General features: G+C 41.2%; 1 protein-coding gene across 1 annotated transcript in view; it reads left to right on the forward strand.

The window, feature by feature from the left end:
* LOC115595621 (lysine-specific demethylase RSBN1L-like) overlaps positions 1 to 19,843 on the forward strand; it is a 40,301-nt gene extending 20,458 nt beyond the window's left edge. The window contains exons 5-9 of the mRNA XM_030440297.1: positions 5,841 to 5,978; positions 8,018 to 8,160; positions 13,276 to 13,446; positions 13,548 to 13,656; positions 15,786 to 19,843. Of these exons, the coding sequence (XP_030296157.1) occupies positions 5,841 to 5,978; positions 8,018 to 8,160; positions 13,276 to 13,446; positions 13,548 to 13,656; positions 15,786 to 17,480 (2,256 nt within the window). The 3' untranslated portion in view covers positions 17,481 to 19,843. The remainder of the gene's footprint in view (positions 1 to 5,840; positions 5,979 to 8,017; positions 8,161 to 13,275; positions 13,447 to 13,547; positions 13,657 to 15,785) is intronic.
* The last annotated feature ends 1,733 nt before the right edge of the window (positions 19,844 to 21,576 follow it).

Genomic DNA, 21,576 nt, shown 5'->3' on the forward strand with positions numbered 1-21,576 from the left:
ACTGTGTGCAACACATTGTTCAAGTGAAACTCTCGCCAAAAAGCAACAAAGGCTTTATTTATGATTGAATATGAGTCAAACCTTCGTGTAAAAGCATAATTACGACGAAAGAGCCACTTTTAAGATTTACCGTAGTTTTGTTTTCGGGCAAGCTCATTTTCGATGGAGTGCAAGGGGCACTGGCACGCTAGCACCAAAATCTCTATTTTTAAAAAACTAAGAAGGCTCGACACAACATGAAACTTTGCTCGTAGCATCACCAGGGTCTCTACACATGAACACGCGCATTGAGAACATTGTTTATGTATGCAGAGTTTACTAAAAAGAGGGTTTTTGAACTACTCTCCGTTGCAGCTTGATCTCCGGTGCGCCGCCGTCATGGCAGACAAAAAGTGTCAATCCCCGAGTACGACCTAACAGGCAGGAGAGTAATGGTGGACCTCCTACCTGTTAGGTCGCACTCGGGGATCGACACTTTTGTCTGCCATGACGGCAGCGTGCCAGAGGTGCTACTGCTAACATAAGTTGTCCAAAAACCTTCTTTTTAGTAAACTCTGCATACACAAACAAGAAAAGTTTCATGTTGTGTTGAGCCTTCTTAGTGTTTGAAAATAGAGATTTTGATGCTAGCATCAGAGTGCCCCTGCACCCCATTGAAAATTAGCTTGCCCGAAAAACGAATCTACGGTAAATCTTAAAAGTGCCTCTTTCTTCGTAATTTTGATTTTACACGAAGGTTTGACTCATTCAATCACAAATAAAGCCTTGGTTGCTTTTTGGCAAGAGTTTAACTTTAACAGAACAGGTAAAGACATTGGTGCTACATTATGGCGTCTCTCACTGAAATGTTTAAAACGGTAAGCTTTGAAAAGTCCTGTTGTCAACTTGGACTTAAATCAAGGTGGACAGCAACCATTTTATTTATTCAAAGCATTATGTGAGTAAGCGGAGGGAGAGATTATGTAAGAAAAGTTTTGAAGAGCGATTGTGTATGAGGCACCGGTTAGCAGCCTGAAGCTCTGTTGTGACGCAGGCACAGTAATGAACTAATAGACTTAGTACTCTACAGACTGACTGGACATAATGGTTTCAAAAGAGTGACACGGATAGCTGGTAAGAGAGAGGAAGACAGAGGTCAGGAAGAGGGCAGATAGAGTCGTGCCATGACATGAACTCAGCCAGAATGAAAGGATGTGTTGAGGAGAGGAAGGAAAGTTGTTATAGAATTAACAAGTGGTTACAGCGACTGAACCAAAGACCAGGAAGAAGAGAGAGGCTTGATTTAATAGACTTCCCACCGGGGAGGTGGGTATTATGAGAGGAAGAGATAGAGGAGGAGATGGAGAGGCTGACAGAGACGAGAGAAAAATAGATAATTTGAGTAAAACGGCATGAGGAGGAAAGTAGAGAGGGAGTGATCTATTAGACTTAAAGATGCCCTGCTTTTAGCCAAAGAAAATGATGGCGGTTGGGGCATGGCAGTGATGATAATTATATATAATAGCACGTTTTAATGTTTTGAAATGCGGACCTGGAATACCAAATGAGATGCAGTAAATTTAGATAATGTTCCGGGGGGGGGGGGGAGAGAAAAAATTCAGTTTTATTCTTTTGTGCCCAGAATTCTTTGTCACAGAAATAACTGCAATAAACAATATTATTGTCATTCTAAAGAAGTTCTATGTTATAATTTTAGTTTAAAACATTAAAAAAAGAACAAATTATCAGCAAAATGAGAAGAAAGGAAAGTTTTGCTGTTTAAAGAGTAGTATTTGTTGTTGTTGTTGTTGAATTTCAACCTGCATGAACAGTTTTCAGCCTCACGTTGCTGAAATGGAGAAGCTAATATTGCCGAAGCAACAGCAATCCAAATCAATGGATCATTACACCCCTAATCATAATGCAAGTACACCCTTCAAAGAGCTATGTAGTTTTACATTTTGATATTCAATCATTAGAATAGGAATATGAAAAAATAATAAAATGTCCTAAATAAATGTATGTATTGTTCAGGTTTTGTGATTTTCCTTTATTTATCAATGTTTAAAAATGCTACGGTGCTGCACCCAAGTCTTTTAATTATAGGGACATTCCTGCTTGAAATGCTGGCATCTGATATTGTCATGTAAACACAATGGGCAACATCAAGGTTATGTACATACATCCATAAGTCGATAACATAATTATTGTGACAGGGCTATCTGCTGGTATTTATTATTGTTTTGTGTTTTAGTGCAGCTGTATCTCCCTTTTTTAATAAGCTTATTTAGTTCAGCAGTTAAAGAAACACATTTCTATTTATTTATTTTAGTTAAAGAAACAAATATGATATTGGTAATTTTTAGCCATCGAGTGTGTCAGTGTGCACGTAGACTTTAACCACTTGGAGGAAGTCTGTCACATTTCCTGTTTCCTTCTGTTTGCCTTCACTTATTATAGACAAGTTGTTTGTGTTTGAGTGAATCACTGACTGTTAAATTTATCCGAGGCAGAGGAAGTGTTTCCTAATACTCCTCCTGTGATAGTGAGAGGCTGTTCTCTTTGTTGACAACGTGGGGGGTTACACACACACACACACACACACACACACACACACACACACACACACACACACACACACACACACACACACACACACACAGAAGCAGACACTTATAAGCTCCCACAATTATAAGTATGCAGGAGGATGAATGCATGCACAAACACACTGGCTGAGAGAATCAAATGCCTTCATGCTTACAAGCGTTTGTGTGCCTCCACAAACACACTTCAGTCCCTCTCAGTATCTAGGTCATTGACTCAGTGAGACTATTTAAAGTTGCGATGTGTTTGTGTGTGTTTGTGAGTGTTTGTGCGAACGAGTATTTCAAGCTTGTAGTCATCATCATCTTATGAGGATTTCACACAGTGTCGGGCTACAGATGCAGTGAAATGAAGTGAACAAACACCACCACGTGGCTCGGCCCATCCACGCATGATTAACTGATTTATTTTGTTAATTCATTATAGATTAAGTGAACTCCAGTAGGCAGTTATTTCAAGCATGTAATTAGACCAATTTGCAAGTGAACGTGCAGTAGAGCATCCAGAAAGGGGGATTATGTGTCTAAACAAAACATATTACTGATAAGAACAGCAGCACACTGAATGACGAGAAATTAATCAATAACGATTTTGGTAGTCTGTCAGTCTTTTAAGTCATGTGCTTATTTCTCTGTTTTATGTCACTTACGTTTATTTTCATTGTTATTCATTGTTGATTTTATTTTAGTTGTTAGGTCTATAAAATGTCAGAAAATTGTGAAAAATGAAAAAAAATATTCCCAAAGCTGGAGATAACATCCCCAAATGTCTGGTTTTGTCCACAACCCAAAGATGTTCGGTTTACTGTCATAGAGGAGTAAAAAAAACAGTCATTTTACATTGTTTTACAAAACAAATAGTTTTTTATGCTGTAAAATGTCTCACCAAACTAAAACAATTAAAGGGATGATGTCAAGCTTTTTAAAATTACATCATGGTAATTTATGGTTGAAAAAGCAACATACATTGGCCTTAGATATCGAGTATTGGTCGAGTTATAGTTTCAACAAATCTTTAAATATTTAAATGATTGCTATTCATTACAAAGACTAAAGCTGATTATGAAGACCGGTAATAAGCTGCAGGTGTTATGGCCAATCAAAATCTCACTAACTGTCCAGCCTGCACAAATTACCTGGAACAACAACTTTTCCTTATTCAAAGCAACACATTGCAGGAAACTGCTAACACATACACAAACACCTGAGCTGCCCTGATCTACAGATCTTGCTCGATTGGCCTCTGAGCAGCTGTTTGGGGGATTTAGTGCCTTGCTCAAGGACACAACTGGGAGCTGCCGAACACCCTCCTCCTCAGGCTTTTTCCAATTCATTGTTTCCATATTCATTACCTCACCTCCCTCTTCCAGTCCTCTCTAACCTGCAATCACCTCCTCTGTCTTTCCACCTCCTTCCTTTTTTTAATCTCTTTATCATCTTTTACTTAATCTTATCTGCTGTTTCCTACTCCATTGTCCCCCTTGTCCTTCACCTTTTTCTGTCCCTTCTGTCTTTTTAACTTCATCTTATCTTCATTTTCACCTACTTACCCTCCGCCTTCATGACTCCCCTCAAAGTTACTTCCATCCTCCCCACCATTTCTTTCTCTATTCTTTGTCTCCTCCACATTTGTTTTGTCTCTTTGACAGCTTGTCTTCCTAAACTTTCTCTCACTCTCCTTCCTCTCACCACTTCTCTCCATCTGTCTCTCTTCCCTTCATTCTTTCTCTCCAGTGAGTCCTCGCTCACCCCTCCCTCTGGTCCTTCTCTCTTCGCCTCTCTCTCTTTATCTCTGCCTTGTTGTCAAGTGGTGACTCACTGGAGGCGAGCAGCCAAGGATCTGGTCCACACACACACACACACACACACACACACACACACACACACACACACACACACACACACACACACACACACACACACACACACACACACACACACACATCCTGATCAGCCAAGAGTACAGCATGCAGGCCACATGCTGCACGTACTGCACACACAGTGCACGCACACGCACACATACGCACACATACAAAGACACTGTTGAGGGCCAAGGGTATGGGAGTTAGGTTAGAAACACCACACACACACACACACACACACACACACTATGCTCTGTCAGCCAAGTGAAGAGCAGCAAACAGTCTGTTGAGTCACACCGGTGGAGCAGAAACATCAAGTGAAACTGCCAACACACACACAACACACACACACACACACACACACACACACACACACACACACACACACACACACACACACACACACACAGTTCAGTGTCTGTTTTGACACCCGGTAGTGATTAACTGCTTCCATGTCAGTCTCTAGTTTAGTGTTCTCCTCTTGTATTGTGGTCAAACAATATTAAATGCTGACATATTGTATAAACATTTACACTTCAACCTGTTAGTCGAGTCTGTAAAGGTTAAATGTGTAATGTAAACAGGTGTTTATTAAAGTTTTAATTACAAAATATTAGATGTGTTGGCTGTATGGTATGGAAATCCAACTGCATGTGTTAATCCTGGAAGAAACTGTTGCATTACAGATAACCCTCATTAACATTGTCATATAGATTAAAAAAATCCTCTTTACAGAAATTTTAAGGGATTAAAGGGAAGAGGTGGCACGCCAAAAAATTGAATTAAAAGAAATGTCATGCATTATGGATTATACATATTATTCATTATTCATGACATTAAATGCACCCAAATAATTGTTTTTCAACAAATAATTTTAAAAAATCACAAAATTAATAGATATGACATTAAATGCAAAAAACATGATGAAGAAAATAAATGTAAGCATAAAAAAACTAAAATAAAGGTTCAAGGTACATGTCTTTAGTAAAATGAATGGACAACCATTACTCAAAATGTTTTACAATCTCTGAGTGATGGTATATGTTTTCAACTATAATTGCTGTTTAGGAAAGGAACATGGGTTCCTATCACAATATGTTGTGTAATAGCAACTTAATCCTTTAAAAGGCAAGATTGACAATTGATTGGCAAACCTGCATCCAAGTGTTTTGTGATGTCATTCAAGAAAGTCTGTGTTTGTATTCTCTCATCTCTCTCTCAGTGTTCTCTTGTGAATGATTATTTCTGTTTTATTCACCTGCACCCTTTTCAAGTGAATAAAGATATATTTTTGCTAAGAACTGGCAAAGTAACTGATCTCACCCAGCTGCTGTAGCGTTGAAATATCTTTTTAATTTGATTATCTAACGTTGTGTACCACCTGTTTTTGCTGCAGGTGAAGAAGACGTACAGTAACGGTACATACAGAGCCGGGGCCATGAGACAGATCAGCCTGGTTGGTGCCGTGGACGAGGAGGTCGGGGATTATTTCCCAGAATTCCTCAGCATGCTGGAAGAGTCGCCCTTCCTGAAGGTGAGTGTGGACGGGCTGAATGGCAGTAATGGTAATCAGCAACAGAATGGGTGTATGGGATAGTATAGTGAATGGGAAAGTGACCAGATTTTGCATTGCATGGAAGAACAAGAACATCTACAATGAAAATAAATAAGGAGGGAACGATTTAGAACATGTTCAGGCTCATTTATGCCCCCTTTACGTATGTTCTGCAGGAGAGCCTTTAAGTTAAGTTGTTGCACTTGTTGTTGAACTTTAAATAAACGTTTTTTGTTTATTGTCAACAAATCCAGTGAAAAGTCCAAAATCAACATTTGATTTCTTGTCTGTAAATAGTTAATTTGGTAGGAGCTGTTTTCAGCACTGGATTCATACCCATTCTGTGGTCTAGTGAATATTGAAGGCAGCAGGACAGTGCATGTGGGACTGCCTAAAACAACAAATTGAGTAAACATGTTCATGGTAATTAAGAAACAAAGCATCCAGGTCAACATTGTGGGGTCATTGTTTTGTTTTTAATAGTTATTGGACGACAATGGAGAGCTATTTACAATACTTTGGTAGTTATTTATACTTTGGTATACTAATGAGATAAAACTGTGATTTTTTTTTTTTTTTTAGAAAAACATGCCCAATTGCATTTCATTTACAGGATTGGTAAACAGTCTCAAAAAGTCTGCCATTTTAATTGCTGTGTTTTCAAGGTTATGACTATGCTTCACTTCAAATATACTTCTTGAAAAATGCTCTACATTTCAACATAATCTGTTGTTTCATCTTCACAATCACTCTTGCAAACCAAAAATTGTTTAATATAAAAAATGGATCAGTCCTGTGGTCATATTTGTTTCTTGTCTCCTGAAATTAGCAAGAATTACATAATCATGACCAAAACATACAGTCAGAGCATATTTGAACAGCTGGTTAAAATAAACAAAGTGACAATATGCATTGGTTGCTGTCGGTATTAATATTTTTTGGGAATTGCATTTATTATAACAATTTAGATGTGATGAAAGGCTTTGAGACTCTTAGAATTATTGGTTTAGTAACCTTGAAAGTGCTTGAATTTTTCCATCTAAAATCTGTTCTACCTCTTTTTTATTATGTCATTGTCCTTCATGTGCGAGGCAAATTTATGTTTTTACCTCTCCTCAGTGCTGTGAGGAACACGTATTGACCACCTCCTGCTTCTCTGTTCGTTCTTTCAACAAAGTTATACACATGGTTCCTCTTACTTCAAAACATTCAGCTTCATCATGGAATCTAAACAACTCAGCTGCGCTTCCTCTCTGATTGTTAAAGTCACACTCTGTTGGAGGATTAGTCTAGAATAGAAAGTGTTCAGACTCTGTCACACAACACCTTCTCACTGAAATAGAAAGAAGTCTTTGGTTACTTTGGTCACAGTTTACTTGGTTGTACCTCATAAAATGTCAATTCATACTAAATGTCTGCTAATGCAGCTATAAAGTAGGTGTGTCCCAACATTTTGATGCACTGATTATTTGGAGACGCCAGAAGGATGGAAAAGACACTGCGAGACACAAACAACACACCTAATATTCTCAGTGGTGGCTGGCGAAGAAAAGCTGTTAAGAGGTGTGTCAAAGTGATTAGCCTCAGCTTCCAGCTTCAATTCATACAGGCTTTCTTTTTAAAATGTCTGCACGGGAACAGACCACCAAATGCAGTGTTTACTGCTGCCCCTGAAATGCACAAGTGATGAGCTTTTCTTCTGTTTGCCATTCTGCGTCGACGCTTCAAATCTCCTGCATGCCAGCATGGAGGAGTGCCGTCGTACACTGAAAAGACGCACATCCTTTGGCGCTTCCTATCTGTCGAGGGCTCTGATTCTGCACCCTCTGATGCAGCCAGTGACAAGTTATGCGACGGGGTGGCAATTTCTCACGCATGAGCATTTTTAGGGGGGAATCTCTGAAAAAGATAAAGTACTTGATGAATTGTTTAACAGCTGAAAAAGTGAAAGGGGATGTGCTAACACACTGCTTTGATTATTTTCCCTAAAGCGCTCTCTTTTGTCTGTCTGGCTGCAGCGGACTCTTCCATGGGGAACATTCTCCAGTCTGAGGCTGATGAATCCCACAGAGAGCGACGATGGTCCTATAATGTGGGTCAGACCAGGAGAACAGATGATACCTGTAGCTGATATACCAAAGTCCCCTTTCAAAAGAAAACGGTGAGTCAAACAGCACAGTACATAAATACACACAGGAATGACATCAGCCAATATTTTGGATCTTCTTTGAGCACTGCAATGAGACAGAGACAGAATTAGCAGGGATTTTTGTCTCATGAATGTTGTTTGCACGGACTACAAGTCTCAGTACTGTGTGTCTATTTGTGTGTGAACCACATCGAGCCAGCTGTACAGCCCACGAGGGCCGATTATGGGGGGAAAACGGCATCAAAACACACTTCCATTTGAAGCAGCAGCCGTGGTAGCAGCAGGACGCTTTGTTGTAGCCGAGCAGTGCCGGATGAGGCAATTACACCCTCTCTGTTTGTCTCTGTCACAGTGTCATTGCTGCTTACACATAAGCTCTGTCTCACACTCACACACATGATATCAGTGAAGGGAGACTACGAGTGAGAACTGTGTTTGTGTGTGGTATGTGGCTCACCACTCAGATGAGATCATCGTTATGTTAATGGAGTCGACATCAGACGCTACTTCACATGGCAGCTGGCCAATCACACACACACCGCACACATTCCGCCCCTGCATCAGTTAGTTCTCTCTTCTTGTTAATTTTTATTTTTCAAATCTATTGTCTGATTTTGTAGCTGAAACTATTAGATCGACAGACAAATATCCTGCAACTATTTTGTTAGTCAAATTAAGTAATTTTTTCAAGCAAAAATACTAAAGAATTGTCCTCAGATTTGCTGATTATCTCTGTTTTATAACAGTTTAACCTGAGTATCTTGGGAAAAGAGGTGTTTTGAAATGACAAATTCAGGTTACTTTATTTGTACGTACCGCACCCATAGCTAGATTTGGTTTGCAGTAGAAGAAGACAAGGGCATCCGCCTTGACACACATTTTACAACAACTCTAACAATAGTCAAACATAATAAAACACCATCATGAGTTAATTCCCGCTTTATCATTAGTGTCTACGCGAGACTTCAGTCTGTAAATACGTATGTTTTGTTGTGTATACATGTAACGCATCAGCTGGTGCAGGTGGTCTTTGAAGGCGATGGTTCTCATGAAACTGTGAGTGTGTGTGTGTGTGTGTGTGTCTCTGTCTGTCTGTGTGTGCTGTCAGAAACACTCGTGTAACAGCTGGGGCTGAGAGAATCTGTTTTATAGAGACACAGATGGATGGATAGATGGAGGATAGAGGGTGGTTAAACTGTTCCCTTCTCTTCTTTCGTTCGTGTCCTGTCTCATCCCATCACTTGATCCTAACAAATGAAGAGTGACATCTACTTTTCTCATGCTTTCCCCCTTTTGACTCCCACATCTCGCCTCAATCTCTCATTCCTTTCCTCCACCAAACTCTTCATCCCTTTTCTTCCCTCCACTCTCCCCACTTCTGCCTCACTTCTTCGTCCTTGTTCTCCTGCCGCCTCATAATATCCGCCCTGTCTTTCCTCCTACATTTCTCTTCTGTTTCCTCCTCCTGACCCCTCTTTCCTGCATTAAATTGATTTATTGTGGAGTTTGTGTGCTGTTATTTCAGGAACTGTAAGAAAGCACATATATTAAATGTGCCACAGCAGTGTGAGTGTTTTTGTTTATGTCTGTCTGTGTATAAAGAAACAGACATAAAAACAGTGAGAGAGAAGAGAGACAGATGTGATCTTATTTGCAGCGAGACCTTGTCTGCAGTTTAGGGGAGGAAGTGTGCTCGTGCACAGGGAACATCTCTTTGCTGAGTCCAGCTTCTCGTTCTTGGTGGTTTCAGTGAAAAGGTCAAGCTGTAACACATTTCTGACAGCAATGAGACTGTCTGTCTGAGAATTCAGCCTGATTATAGTGGTGAAAATAAACCAAAATATTTCAGCTTTTAGTCAAAGAGCACCATGCTTGAAGAGATTTACAATAATTGCATAGTAACAGCAGCAACATCAGCCTGCAGCAGTCGCCAACAGGACAGTGGCCCGACGCAGAACATGCTGTTCCTGTTCAGACACAGATTGCATGACGGATGACAGCCGAGTGTGTCTGCTCAGTCTCAGTACAGTGGAAAGGATTAAACAACAGAAATTGATAAGGAGCTATTTGGTAGGCATTTAATCATTTGTTGCTTTTTGAACAAAAACTCCACAGGCATTTTTTTGGTTCCAGCAAGGGCTGCAACTAAGGATTAATTGTATTTATTATTTATTAATTAATCTGCCAAATATTTTCTAGATTAATTGATTAATTATTTGGTCGATAGAATGTCGGTAAATAGTGAAAAAATGTAGATGTAATTAGATGTATGTACAACCGACAGCCTCTTGTGTAAAGACTCTTGTTTTGTTGTTTCTTTTAGTCGCCCTCTTTCTGTGGGTTTTGTCTGCTGAATGTTGTTGCTGTGTAGAACGATATTTCACTCACATGTCTGCCAAGTGTGTCATATAAGAGTGACAACTGACAAGAACTTGAACTTTGTATTCAGTTTAATATGATGTGAAAAAATAGAGAGAAAGCAGAAATATCCATATTTAGGAGGATAAAAAAAGCCTTTTCTGCCATTACGAATGAAAAATGACTTTAACAGCTTTGACTAGTTGTTGCAGCTTTGGCTGCAGCTTCTCTAATGGGAGGGTGTTCAGCTTTACTATATATTAAATAATTGCAATTAAATACATTTGGGGTTTTGGATTGTTGGTCGGACAGAATAAGATATTTGAATCCCCCTTCAGTCTAAAATGGGTTTTGATTAACATTCATCCACTGATGAGGGAACATTAACCCGTGCTCACTGAGTTTAAGATGAAAGGAACATTACAGACGTGAGTTTGTTATCGCACGATTGCCAGTCGTGTTGATGTGTAACCTTGAACCTACTCCAGTGAGCTTTAAATTAGATAGTTCAACCTTATTGTGAAAAACTTAGATAAATGGAAATTATTATTTAAAGCAGAGTATGTGTCCAGAGGGGGATGTTTTAAATGCAGAGAATGTAATGTCTGCCACTAGGGGTCTTGCAATCAAAACAACTGCTCTTGTCACAAATGCATTATCTTAACTTGTGAAAGGTAAACATGATGTACCACCTGCAGCTTAAATATTATCAGTGTTTGTCGTCAGAGACCGTCTCTCTCTCTCTCTCTCTCTCTCTCTCTCTCTCTCTCTCTCTCTCTCTCTCTCTCCCCCCTCATCACTCTCCTTTTTGTTACCACCTCACCCCTCTCCTCCTGTGTCCTTCCTTTATCTCCTCTCTTCTTCTCCCTCCCTCTTTATTTCCCCATAAATGCACAGGAGTCTGTCCTGGCGACTTGGTGCAGCACACACACTCCCACACTGCATACTGGCATACATGGGAGGATGTCACATATGGAGGGTAGTTGAAGATGGTCGACTTCAAACATCACAGATGTGCACGTTCAGCACTCCTCCCTCTACACTCTCTTCTTTTCGGTGTTTCACTTACCAGCTTTCCTGGTTTTACATTCATTACTGTCAGCCTGCAGTCAGCTCAGACACGCTGAGCTGTGTGTGTGTGTGTGTGTGTGTGTGTGTGTGTGTGTGTGTGTGTGTGTGTGTTTTCAATTCCCCCTGTACTATTTTCCTCTTCTACTTTCTTCCTCTTCCACCAGCTCCTGCCTCTCTCCTCTTATCTCCAAATGAATGAATGCACAATTAAGTGTTGAGCGCGGATAGTCTCGCTGTTGTGCTGCCAGTGTGTGTGTCTGTGTGTGGTTGTGTGGGTGGGTGTGTGTGTGTGTGTGACACTCTCAAAGGAATCTCTCGCAGACTCTGTATCTGTGTGTTTATACTCTTTTTTTGAATCCGACTGCAGCTCCAGTGTGAGTCACTGATCCAGTAGTGAGCTGACTGCAGTACTTCTATTGTTTGGCAACACGGCTTCATGCACACAGACTGAGAAGCTGACGAGTAAAAAACATAGAAATAAGCCACTTGTGTACTTGTGCATATCTGTTTATTTACGTTTCATTATTTAAAATGCAGTTTAGCTTCTTTTACACAAAGCAGAGAAATGTTTAAAACAGGATATTACTGATTTTATATTCTTCATTCTTATTTTCCTGCTGTCAGTATTTTGTGTTTAGAATTTAAATAGAGGCCATATTCATCATATGAGGAAAGTCATTTTTGCCACCAGCAAACATAGAAACCCAAAATAATTTGCAGCGGATTGGAATAAAAAGGTAGGGCTGAACATTTTGGGAAAAATGTGTGTGATTTTTCTGTTGGCTGATTTTCTTAGTTTAAAAAAAATAGTTTCAGTGTATGCCTTTTGGTTTCTGTATGTAAATCAGACAGAAACAGTTATTTGATATATCAACTTGGGCCAAAACCATCAATACCAGACAATTAATAATCATAATTATAGTCAGTAGTTGCAACCAGGGATCAAAATTAGCCCCAGCCACTCGCTAAATGTTTGTAAAATATGCATGTGGGCACGCAGGTGGTCGAGTGGTTAGAGCGCATGCCATAAAACGCAGCCGACCCCGGTTCGATTCCGGCCGGAGGTCCTTTGCTGCATGTCACCTCCCCCCCTCTCTCCCATGTTTCCTCTCTGTCTACTGCAAATAAAGGTGTCTATGCCACAAAAAATCTTTAAAAAAAAAAAAAAAAAAAAAATATGCATGTGGCAGGTAGATTTTCTTCACTCACCTGCCACAAAACAAAAACAATAGCAGTCTGTTGAGTGGCTGGTGAAATTTGAACATTGACTTTCCATTTGTCCGGCAGAAAAAAAAGACAGTTTTGCTCCCTAGTTGCAGCCCAACTGAAGCCACTACCTGAATACACAAGAAGAATGTGTTATTATCTCCACTGTAATGCAGGGTTTCATCCTCTCTAACATCCCCTCTGCTCCTCATGTTGCACTTGGGTGTCTGGATCACATCAGTGTTAGCCAAGATGACAACAGTACCAACAGATAAAGCCTGTGTGGTGCTTTTATTTTGTCACACCAGACAGGAAACAAAGCAACAAACAAAGCTGAGAAGTGAACTGCCCACCCACCTTTTGTTATTTCTTCTTTATTTAGAAGGCAAGCAGAGACAGAGCAGAAGTCTTTTAGTGGACACAATTTGTGTGTCTCCTCTTTCACTGTACTGTTTTTCTGAAGTCTCATCATTCATATCTGTCCTGTCGTAGCTCCACCAACGAGGTTAAGAACCTACTGCAGTCGCTGCCCAGGACCAGCGAGCCCAGAGAGATGTTGTTTGAGGATCGGACACGGGCCCACGCTGATCACATTGGTCAGGGCTTTGAACGTCAGACCACAGCGGCAGTGGGGGTGCTGAAAGCTGTACGGGCTGGAGAAAGGTGGGCAGTGCAGCAACATGTTATATTCAGTGTTTAGACACACACTCGCCATCAGATAACGTGTAATCCTTCTTACTCTGTCCGTCCTCCCTCACTTTCAGCTCGGATCCTCCTCGTGTAACCAAAGATGTCGTGTGTTTCCATGCTGGTGATTTCCCTCATGTAGTCCAGAGGCTGCAGTTGGACCTTCACGAACCTCCTCTGTCTCAGGTGTTATATTACTCACATGCACATGCACACCTCAGTGAAGTTGTCTTTATTATGTCCCAAATTAGAGTTATTCCTAATTTAACGCTTGTGTAGAGTTAATGAGATCTAGTGTTGAATGCTGCCACCTGGTGGAGAATTGCAGCAAGTTGCAGAATTTGTCTGGAGCAAAGACCTATGCTGCATCCACTGCAATTGGGAAGTCGATAGTTCAGAATTGCCATTCCTGACTTTCAATTTAAATCCCAGTGCATTTGCTCAGACAAACAACCTGCCCAGACAAAATGATGTGTGTGTGGCAAGTGTCTGAACTACTGACGACCTTGAGTAGCATACTTTAAAGAGATAGTCAGAGTGGGCAACTACTGTATGCTCGCAGAGACCTTTATCATGCACAAATCAACTGAATAATGCCACGCGTGTTACAACACAGACACCACATACTTTTTAGATTAAACTACAGATCATGAGGCTCCAGAATCACTGTTTTCCACATGACCAGCCATAGCAATAAGAGTCCTGGATATACCAGCATGCACTGCATTTATGCTTATAAGATGGAGCTAAAATTCCCTTCCACAGATTTGCTGCTGACTATTGTCTAATGTCTTATCTTTATTAGCAGTTTAATGGTCAGTGTTTTATTGTAAACCTACAGTTAAATTTCTCATGTAGCAGGGGTTACAAAAAGAAGTATTTCATTCACTGTGTGGCCGCCATATTACTGTGATGTCAGGTGTGTTTATGTGGGTGAAGTTGGGCTTCTTGGCTCTTGCCAAATCTCTGACTTGGATTTACAACTCGATCGCTGTTCAATTGCATGTTTCCACATTGGAGGTCAGTTCTCTCCGAGTTCCGAGGACATTGTAGAATATTAGAATTAGACGTCAGAATATTTTACACATCGAATACATGTTTCATTGTTTACTTTATTTGACATAAAGCGGAACCGGATAACTTTTCAGAGCCACCTCTTTCCCCGTTTTTCTGTGGTATTCTCCACTCACAGCTGTCACAAAGACAGCGTTAGCAACATGGCTACTCTCCAAACCAGTGAATAAGAATCCCATTTTCAAATCCCATTTTCAAATCCCAATCTCAGTGCTATGAAAAGCCAGAGTAAAACACCCAGTTGTATTAATAAGTAGGCAGGTTTTGTTACTTACTGATCTTGCAGAAAGAATGCCAGGTTTGAAACACCTCAAGTTCTGCTGGTAAGAGGAAACACAAATCAATGGGGGAACAGATTTTGACCCTCGGTACACATCTAACACTGGCACTCAATCGTGAATGCTTTTGTTATACCTCGGCCTCTATTACTCTCCCTTTTTGCCTTCTTTGCCTCCTTCATCAGCGGGGTTCTTTTTCTTTAGAGTCTCTGCAGTTATTCCAGTTGTTCCACTGTTACCTGTGGGTAACAACGAGGGAAAACAGCTTCCTTACAACAAACAGATCAGTTTATGAAACACTCGATTAACTTGGTTGATCAAGTGCACTGCTGAGCCAAGCAGTTGTTATAATACTGCATACTGCTTTTGAACACAGCAAGATGTCCAGTGGATGTGGGTTCAACCTCTTCAAAGTAAAGTACTACATGGATCAAAATGTTGTCAATTATTTAGTATGCACTCTCCTCTAAATTAATGCTCAAGGCTTTCACCCTAGTTGATCACTGGTAATAAAGACAAATGTAGAGATGAAGTGACACAAATCCAGACAGTTCACTGTTCACTATTTTTATCATCTTGATGTGATTTGTTTAAGCTGTGAAGCTCTTCTCTGTCCAGTTAAAAGAGACTTTTAGTGAACAGAAATAGCCACAGAGCAGCTCTGCCTGCCCTGGAACCGATCAAAAGGAATTTCCTTCATATTCCAAACATTATCTTTTACAAAAATTGTTCTTGGCAATAAATAGATAAATGCAAAGTTAGTGATACTAGAAAGTGTTTGTATGGAAAAATTATGATTTTTGTATATTGGGTCATTTTACATTGAGCCAAAAGTTTTAAAAAGTTAAGATTAATTGCGTGTTACAATATGTTTTTCTTCTAGTTTTCACAATATATTTCAAAAAGTGGAGGCTTTATTTTAGAGTGCACCTCCTCATGTCCACCCCTCCTCTGTCTTTACAGTGTGTGCAGTGGGTGGATGATGCCAAACTAAACCAGCTGCGTCGGGAGGGCATCCGCTACGCTCGGATCCGCCTCTGCCACGACGACATCTACTTCATCCCCCGCAACGTGGTCCACCAGTTCAAGACCGTGTCGTCCGTCTGCAGCCTGGCCTGGCACGTCCGCTTAAAACAGTACCATCAAGGAGAGGGAGAAGAGGATGTGGAGGAGGATGAGGAGGAGGTGAAGGAAGAAGAAGAAGAAGAGGAGGAGGAGGTTGAGTTGAAGGAGAAAGAGAGGGAAGAAGTGGAGGAAAAAGGGGAGGGGAGGAGAGAAAAGAAGGATGAGAAAGAAGTGAAGGAGAGGATAAAGGAGGAGGAGGAGGCAGGAAACAGGACGTTATCAGTTGTTAAAAAGGAGGAGCAGCATCCACCTCTCTCCTCTCAGCCTGTGCACTCAGCGGACTTGAACGTGAGCAGCGCTGGAGACAAAGAGGAAGAGGTGGAGAGGGTTAAAGGCGGAGAGAAACCTAAACAGCAGGTTTCACCTCCTGCAAAGGTGAGAGCAGAACTTCCTGCTCCTCCTCCCTCTAGGAATAAATCCTCTTCACCTCGCCCTCCTCATCAGGACACAAAACCCAAATCATCAAAGCACCATTATCACCACCACCACCACCATCACTCGGATAGCAGGATGACGTCTTCCAGTACAACTTCCTCCTCCGCCTGCTCCTCCTCTTCTTCCTCTTTAGCTCCTAAGTCTTCCTCTTCTTTATCGCCTTCTCGACGCTCCTCTCTAGCTGCCTCCACTCCATCCTCTACCTCTACCCCAACCTCCACTGTATCTTCCCTAATGAGTCCCAAGCCTGCAGTGGAGTCTTCCTCCACAATCCCTCCTCCAGCCGTGTCTTCGACATCTCAGCTGCCTTCCTCCTCTAAGTCAGACAAACAGAAGGACAAAGACTTTATTTGCCTCCCTTCAGCGCAGACAGAGGTTCGGGCGCCACACGGGTCATCTTCTGTTGACATACAAGCCGACACGCGGACACACACGGTAGCTCGAACGCCGCCAGACTCGTGGGCGCTCCAAGAGAAATGGACTCACGGCACAGACTCCAGAACGTCTGCGAATCAGATACATCCTCTACCTGACTCCGGGAGACAAGGAATTTACATGCAGCAATACACCCCCCAGCATCTCCCCCCTCCTCACCTCCCTCACATGCTTCCCCCCTCTTTCCCTCTCCTGCCACACTCTCATCTCCCTCACCGGCCTCCGCTTCTCCCCCCGACTACCTCTCTCCCTTCACAAACTATGAACTCTTTCCTCAGTCAGAAACCACCGCCCCATTCGCTTCACCTGCACCAACCGAGCATCACCACGCAGTCTCAGCCGTACTACCAGCCTCCCCCCAGCACCTCCCAGTCTCTCCCTCCTCACCTGTCTCACCATCACCCCTACATCTTCCCTTCTCAGCATCCCCACTTCCCCTCTCACCACCCCTTCCTCCCTCCTCAGTCTTTCCTCTCACAGCCGCCACCCAGCTCGTACCCGATGGCATACCAAACGTCAGCGCCGCCTTTCCCTCACCCACCGCCTCCCCCTTCCTCCTCGCCACCTCCCCCTCCTCCTTCTCTACCACCGCCTCCTCCCCCTCAGCCTTCCCCTTCTGTCCTCTCGTCTCCCCCGAAGCATGAAGAGGAGCAGATTTTATAGTAGTTTTTGTATATAAGGATGCTGTTTTTAAACGACTGTACATGTACAAGGTTTTATCTTGGTTGTGTTGTTGTGAAATAAGGAGGACGGCGAGGGAGTGTTTGAAGACAGTAGTTTATAAAGAAGAGTTTATTTACTCCAGACCTCTTGACCAGACTGGTTTAGATTGTACTGGTTGTGCTTGGGTTCAAAAATATTGAGAACTAATTGCATTTATGGGTAGTTTGAGGAAAACTGCTGGCTTGTTCTGTTGTTTGAAGTGAGCATAACCCTCAAATATCAGAATATCTGTGAGCCGTCACAGTTAAGAAGGAAAAAAAACGTTTTTCTTCAGACTTTGTGTCACGTATTTATATAAAAAAGGTCTTGATGACGACCTTTTTGTGAAACTTGCAGCTAATGCTTCCATTTTTGTGGCTTTTTTCTAGCGTATTCTTTGTGCCCAAGACTGTTTCTGAAATAATGATGGGTCAAATTCAGATTTTACACAGTACACTGATGTATTGACGTAATGTTGCTACATTTCCTCCGCTACATTGTATCGATACATCTTTATCAATACAATATATCGCAGTACCTTTCCCTTATATTGTATTTTGAGCAATAATGCTCTGCAATAATCTGCTGAGTTTAAATATAATTGTTTTTCCCCATTATTAATATGGTGACGAGAAGTATCAGTATTTTTACTCTGATTTCAAAGCTTTTAAAAAGCCGCTAATGTCCGATTAATTCACTGAGGAGTGCTCAAATGTAATTAACAAGTGACTTTTCTAACGAGTTCCAGTGTTATGTCCTCCAAGAAGAATATTAGTGCCACTAAACAAAAGGAAACCCCCATGTCGATTATAAATCAGTATAATAAGCTACACTATAACCTAAAATTAAAGAGAGTCACAATTTAAAGCAATAGTTTGACATTTTGGGAAAAGCAGTTTATTTGCAGCCCTTGAAGTAGACGTGAAGACTGATGTCACTTACATCTCCGTACAATAAATGTAAAGCTCCAGCTAGCAGCTGCTTAGCTTAGCTTAGCATAAAGACTGGAAACACTGATGTCACTGTAATCTCACAAAACAAATGTTTGGCAATAACTCAATAATTCCTTCTCTGATTACAGTGTGATAGCACTTCACATAGGATAGGATAAACCTATGAAGTGATGTCATTTTATATCCAAAAGAGCAAAACTCAACTTTACTGCGACATCATACAAAACACCTTTCTGGCCATTATTCAATGCCAGATTGTTACCATGTTTCACATTTGGTCAGATACGGAATTATTGACTCTAATCTCGCCTTGAAACTGTGGAGACTGTATAGACTGTGCTCCCTTGTCGAAGATGTTTGTAAAGCATCTACTATTCGCAATTTGCAGCTTTTTCTCATTCTATTGGAATCAGCTTTATTTGGAACGAATTTGACATTAAGAGACATACAGCAGTAGTCCAACACAAGCTCACTGGTTTTGCTGACATACATTACATGACTCTGGAAAGACATGGATGTAAACTGCAACTTACTTGTGTGCGGAGGCATACAAACATGAGCCGCAAGTCTTGCTTTTGCTAAGCTAGGCTAACCTGAAAGGTAACAATATGTTCTCCAAATGTCGAACTACTCCTTTAAAACTTTGCGAATATCTTGCACCCGTAGCCCTCAACCCCTGTGGCAGAGCTCTTATTGTAATACAGCTGTGATTTTTCAGTGTCTGGTTGATGTGTACCGGGGGTCTCCTAATGTTGGAAACCGAGCACTTGCTGGTCAGCCAAGGAAGAACTTGACCCAGCCAAGGCTGCTACACATGCAGGCCTTCAGAGTCTCAGGAAAAAAACACATTCAGGACACATCCTCAAAAATATTGGTCTTGTTAAAAGGAGAAAATCCTAAAACTTAGTTACCTTGTCGACTTTTAGGTAACGGTTCAGGGTCACTGAAATATTCTTCATCCAGTAGCTTTGCAGCTACATTAAGAGCTTGCCATGAGTTAGGTCTCACGGCATCTGGGTAAGAATGGCACAGCAATATCAAACAGATGCAGGTGCACAGACTTCCCAAATGTGACTCATTACAGCACTTTGTGACATGGATACAGTCAATACTGTTGAAGATACTTAACAAAATAACATAATCTGGGATTCATTAACAATTTCAGGTTCTTCCAATTCTATTCCATTCATTATTCAGGCCTCAGCACTTCAATGATACACGTTTTTTTTTTTTTCAATTCTTTGTGCTTCGAGACAAACAGAAGGTACACTGTCGAGAGTTCATTCCCAAAGCACTATTTATCTATTTACCTGAAGTCCAGTTTCTCTACAGTGTGGAGCGTCATGTTTTATTAAATGTTTTATTTATCGACCAGGGACTGGAGTGAGCTCTTGTGTTTTAAAAGTACAATAAATTATTAACTATGAAGAGTATATGTTTCTGAATTCAGTTATGAATATCTGATTTTAGAGTCGTCCCACAGTTGTGGGGCTTTGATGTTGACAAAAAAATTGATGTCTTTGGTTTTAATATCAATATTGGAGTAAAAGCCCACTTGCTAATGTAGCCCACAACGTTTCCCCAGTGCCTGTCTTTAACTGTGAACTACTAAATGGTCCCGAGCCATGTAGATGAAGAGTTCTGTCCTTTTTATGGGTGCTTTTTAGGAGTCCCATTTTAAAATTTTTACTGGAAAATAAGAGCAAATATCTGTGGTGAGATTTAGGATTCCAGTCCAGCCTGGAATATCCTCGAAAAACTGAAACGTGAAAAAGCCTTCAGCTCTCGTCAGGACTTCATTTCAGAGACGGAACTCTTCACTTCATGGCTTTGGGGAGAGCGATGTGATAATGAAGCACTTGATGCCGGTTGCAAGGCGCTCTGCAGCTCTTTTTATGCTTTTGGGTTTCAGATGTTACAAAAAGAAAACTGACAGGAACTTATATATTTTTTGTACAAATGTGACAGAATTATGGTCGAAAACAAAACGAGTCTTCAGGGGCTGCTGTTGTTTTCACAGAGTTTATTTATCTCAAGGTTTTTGGTTTGTTTTGTTTTTTGGGTTTTTTTTCTATTTTGTTTCTGTTTTTAACTGTCAGCACTGTAGTGTACATAAGAAGTTTTGTAAAGAGGAAAAAAAAACTTGTAGTGTGGTTTCTACTTTAAATATGAGCCTAGCTAATAAAAGGTTCAGTGTATGAAAAGTATTGAATCAAAAGTTGTTGGGTTTTTTTTCTCATTGTGCGTAAGCTTATGAGAAAATTATGCCACTTCTCACTTTATTACTTTATTTATTACCTCTGGAAACAGTTTACTAATGAGTTTATGGTATTAAACTGTAGATTAGTTAATTCCGTAAATGATGGTGCCAAACTCGAGGCCTCCGAACAGTAGTCCACAAATCAGTGGGTGACTTCACGGTGGGTTTACACGTGATGTAAACGTACGTTTTGTTTGTTAGAGGAAAACTCCACAGGGCAAACAGATGTGGGCAGCTGAAACACACTGTGAACACAACACTGACATATTTATACATACATAGAGACTGTGGACTGAAAACAGCAGCCTGGTACGGCTGAAAAAAACTACCAAGCATTCACCAACTTTCTACCAACCTTACAAGGACCTCAGAACTTTTAAAAAAGTCCCTCTGTGTTTGGAAACTATACCTCCACCTTTATCTAATGCATGCCTTTGCGTTCTCTCTGTGTATTGCCCTTATGCAAGCCACCCACTCACTGCAGTCTGCAGCAATGATTGCAGCAGAGTTACCAGGCCAGATTGGAGCAGACAGCTCATACACACCACAGTGCAGTAGCCCCATAATTCAGGCCTGGTGTTTGTCAGGTCAAACGCCCTGTTTTCATCCGTTTGTGCACTCACACACACACACACACACACACACAGCAGGAATGCCCGAGGAGCTCAGCTGACCTTTAGCAGTGAGTGGGTGTGAGGCAGGAAGTTGGAGCCGAGACAGAGAAAGGGTTTTTGGAGGGAATACTCGGAAAAACCTCATTGAGGGCGCGTGAGTGCGTTCCCACAGACTGTACAGTCTTTCAGTCAAAGGTCGAAGAGCCGTCAAACTAAATAACAGCACTCGT

The sequence above is a fragment of the Sparus aurata genome, chromosome 14, assembly GCF_900880675.1.
Source record: "Sparus aurata chromosome 14, fSpaAur1.1, whole genome shotgun sequence".
Lineage (NCBI taxonomy): Eukaryota > Metazoa > Chordata > Actinopteri > Spariformes > Sparidae > Sparus > Sparus aurata.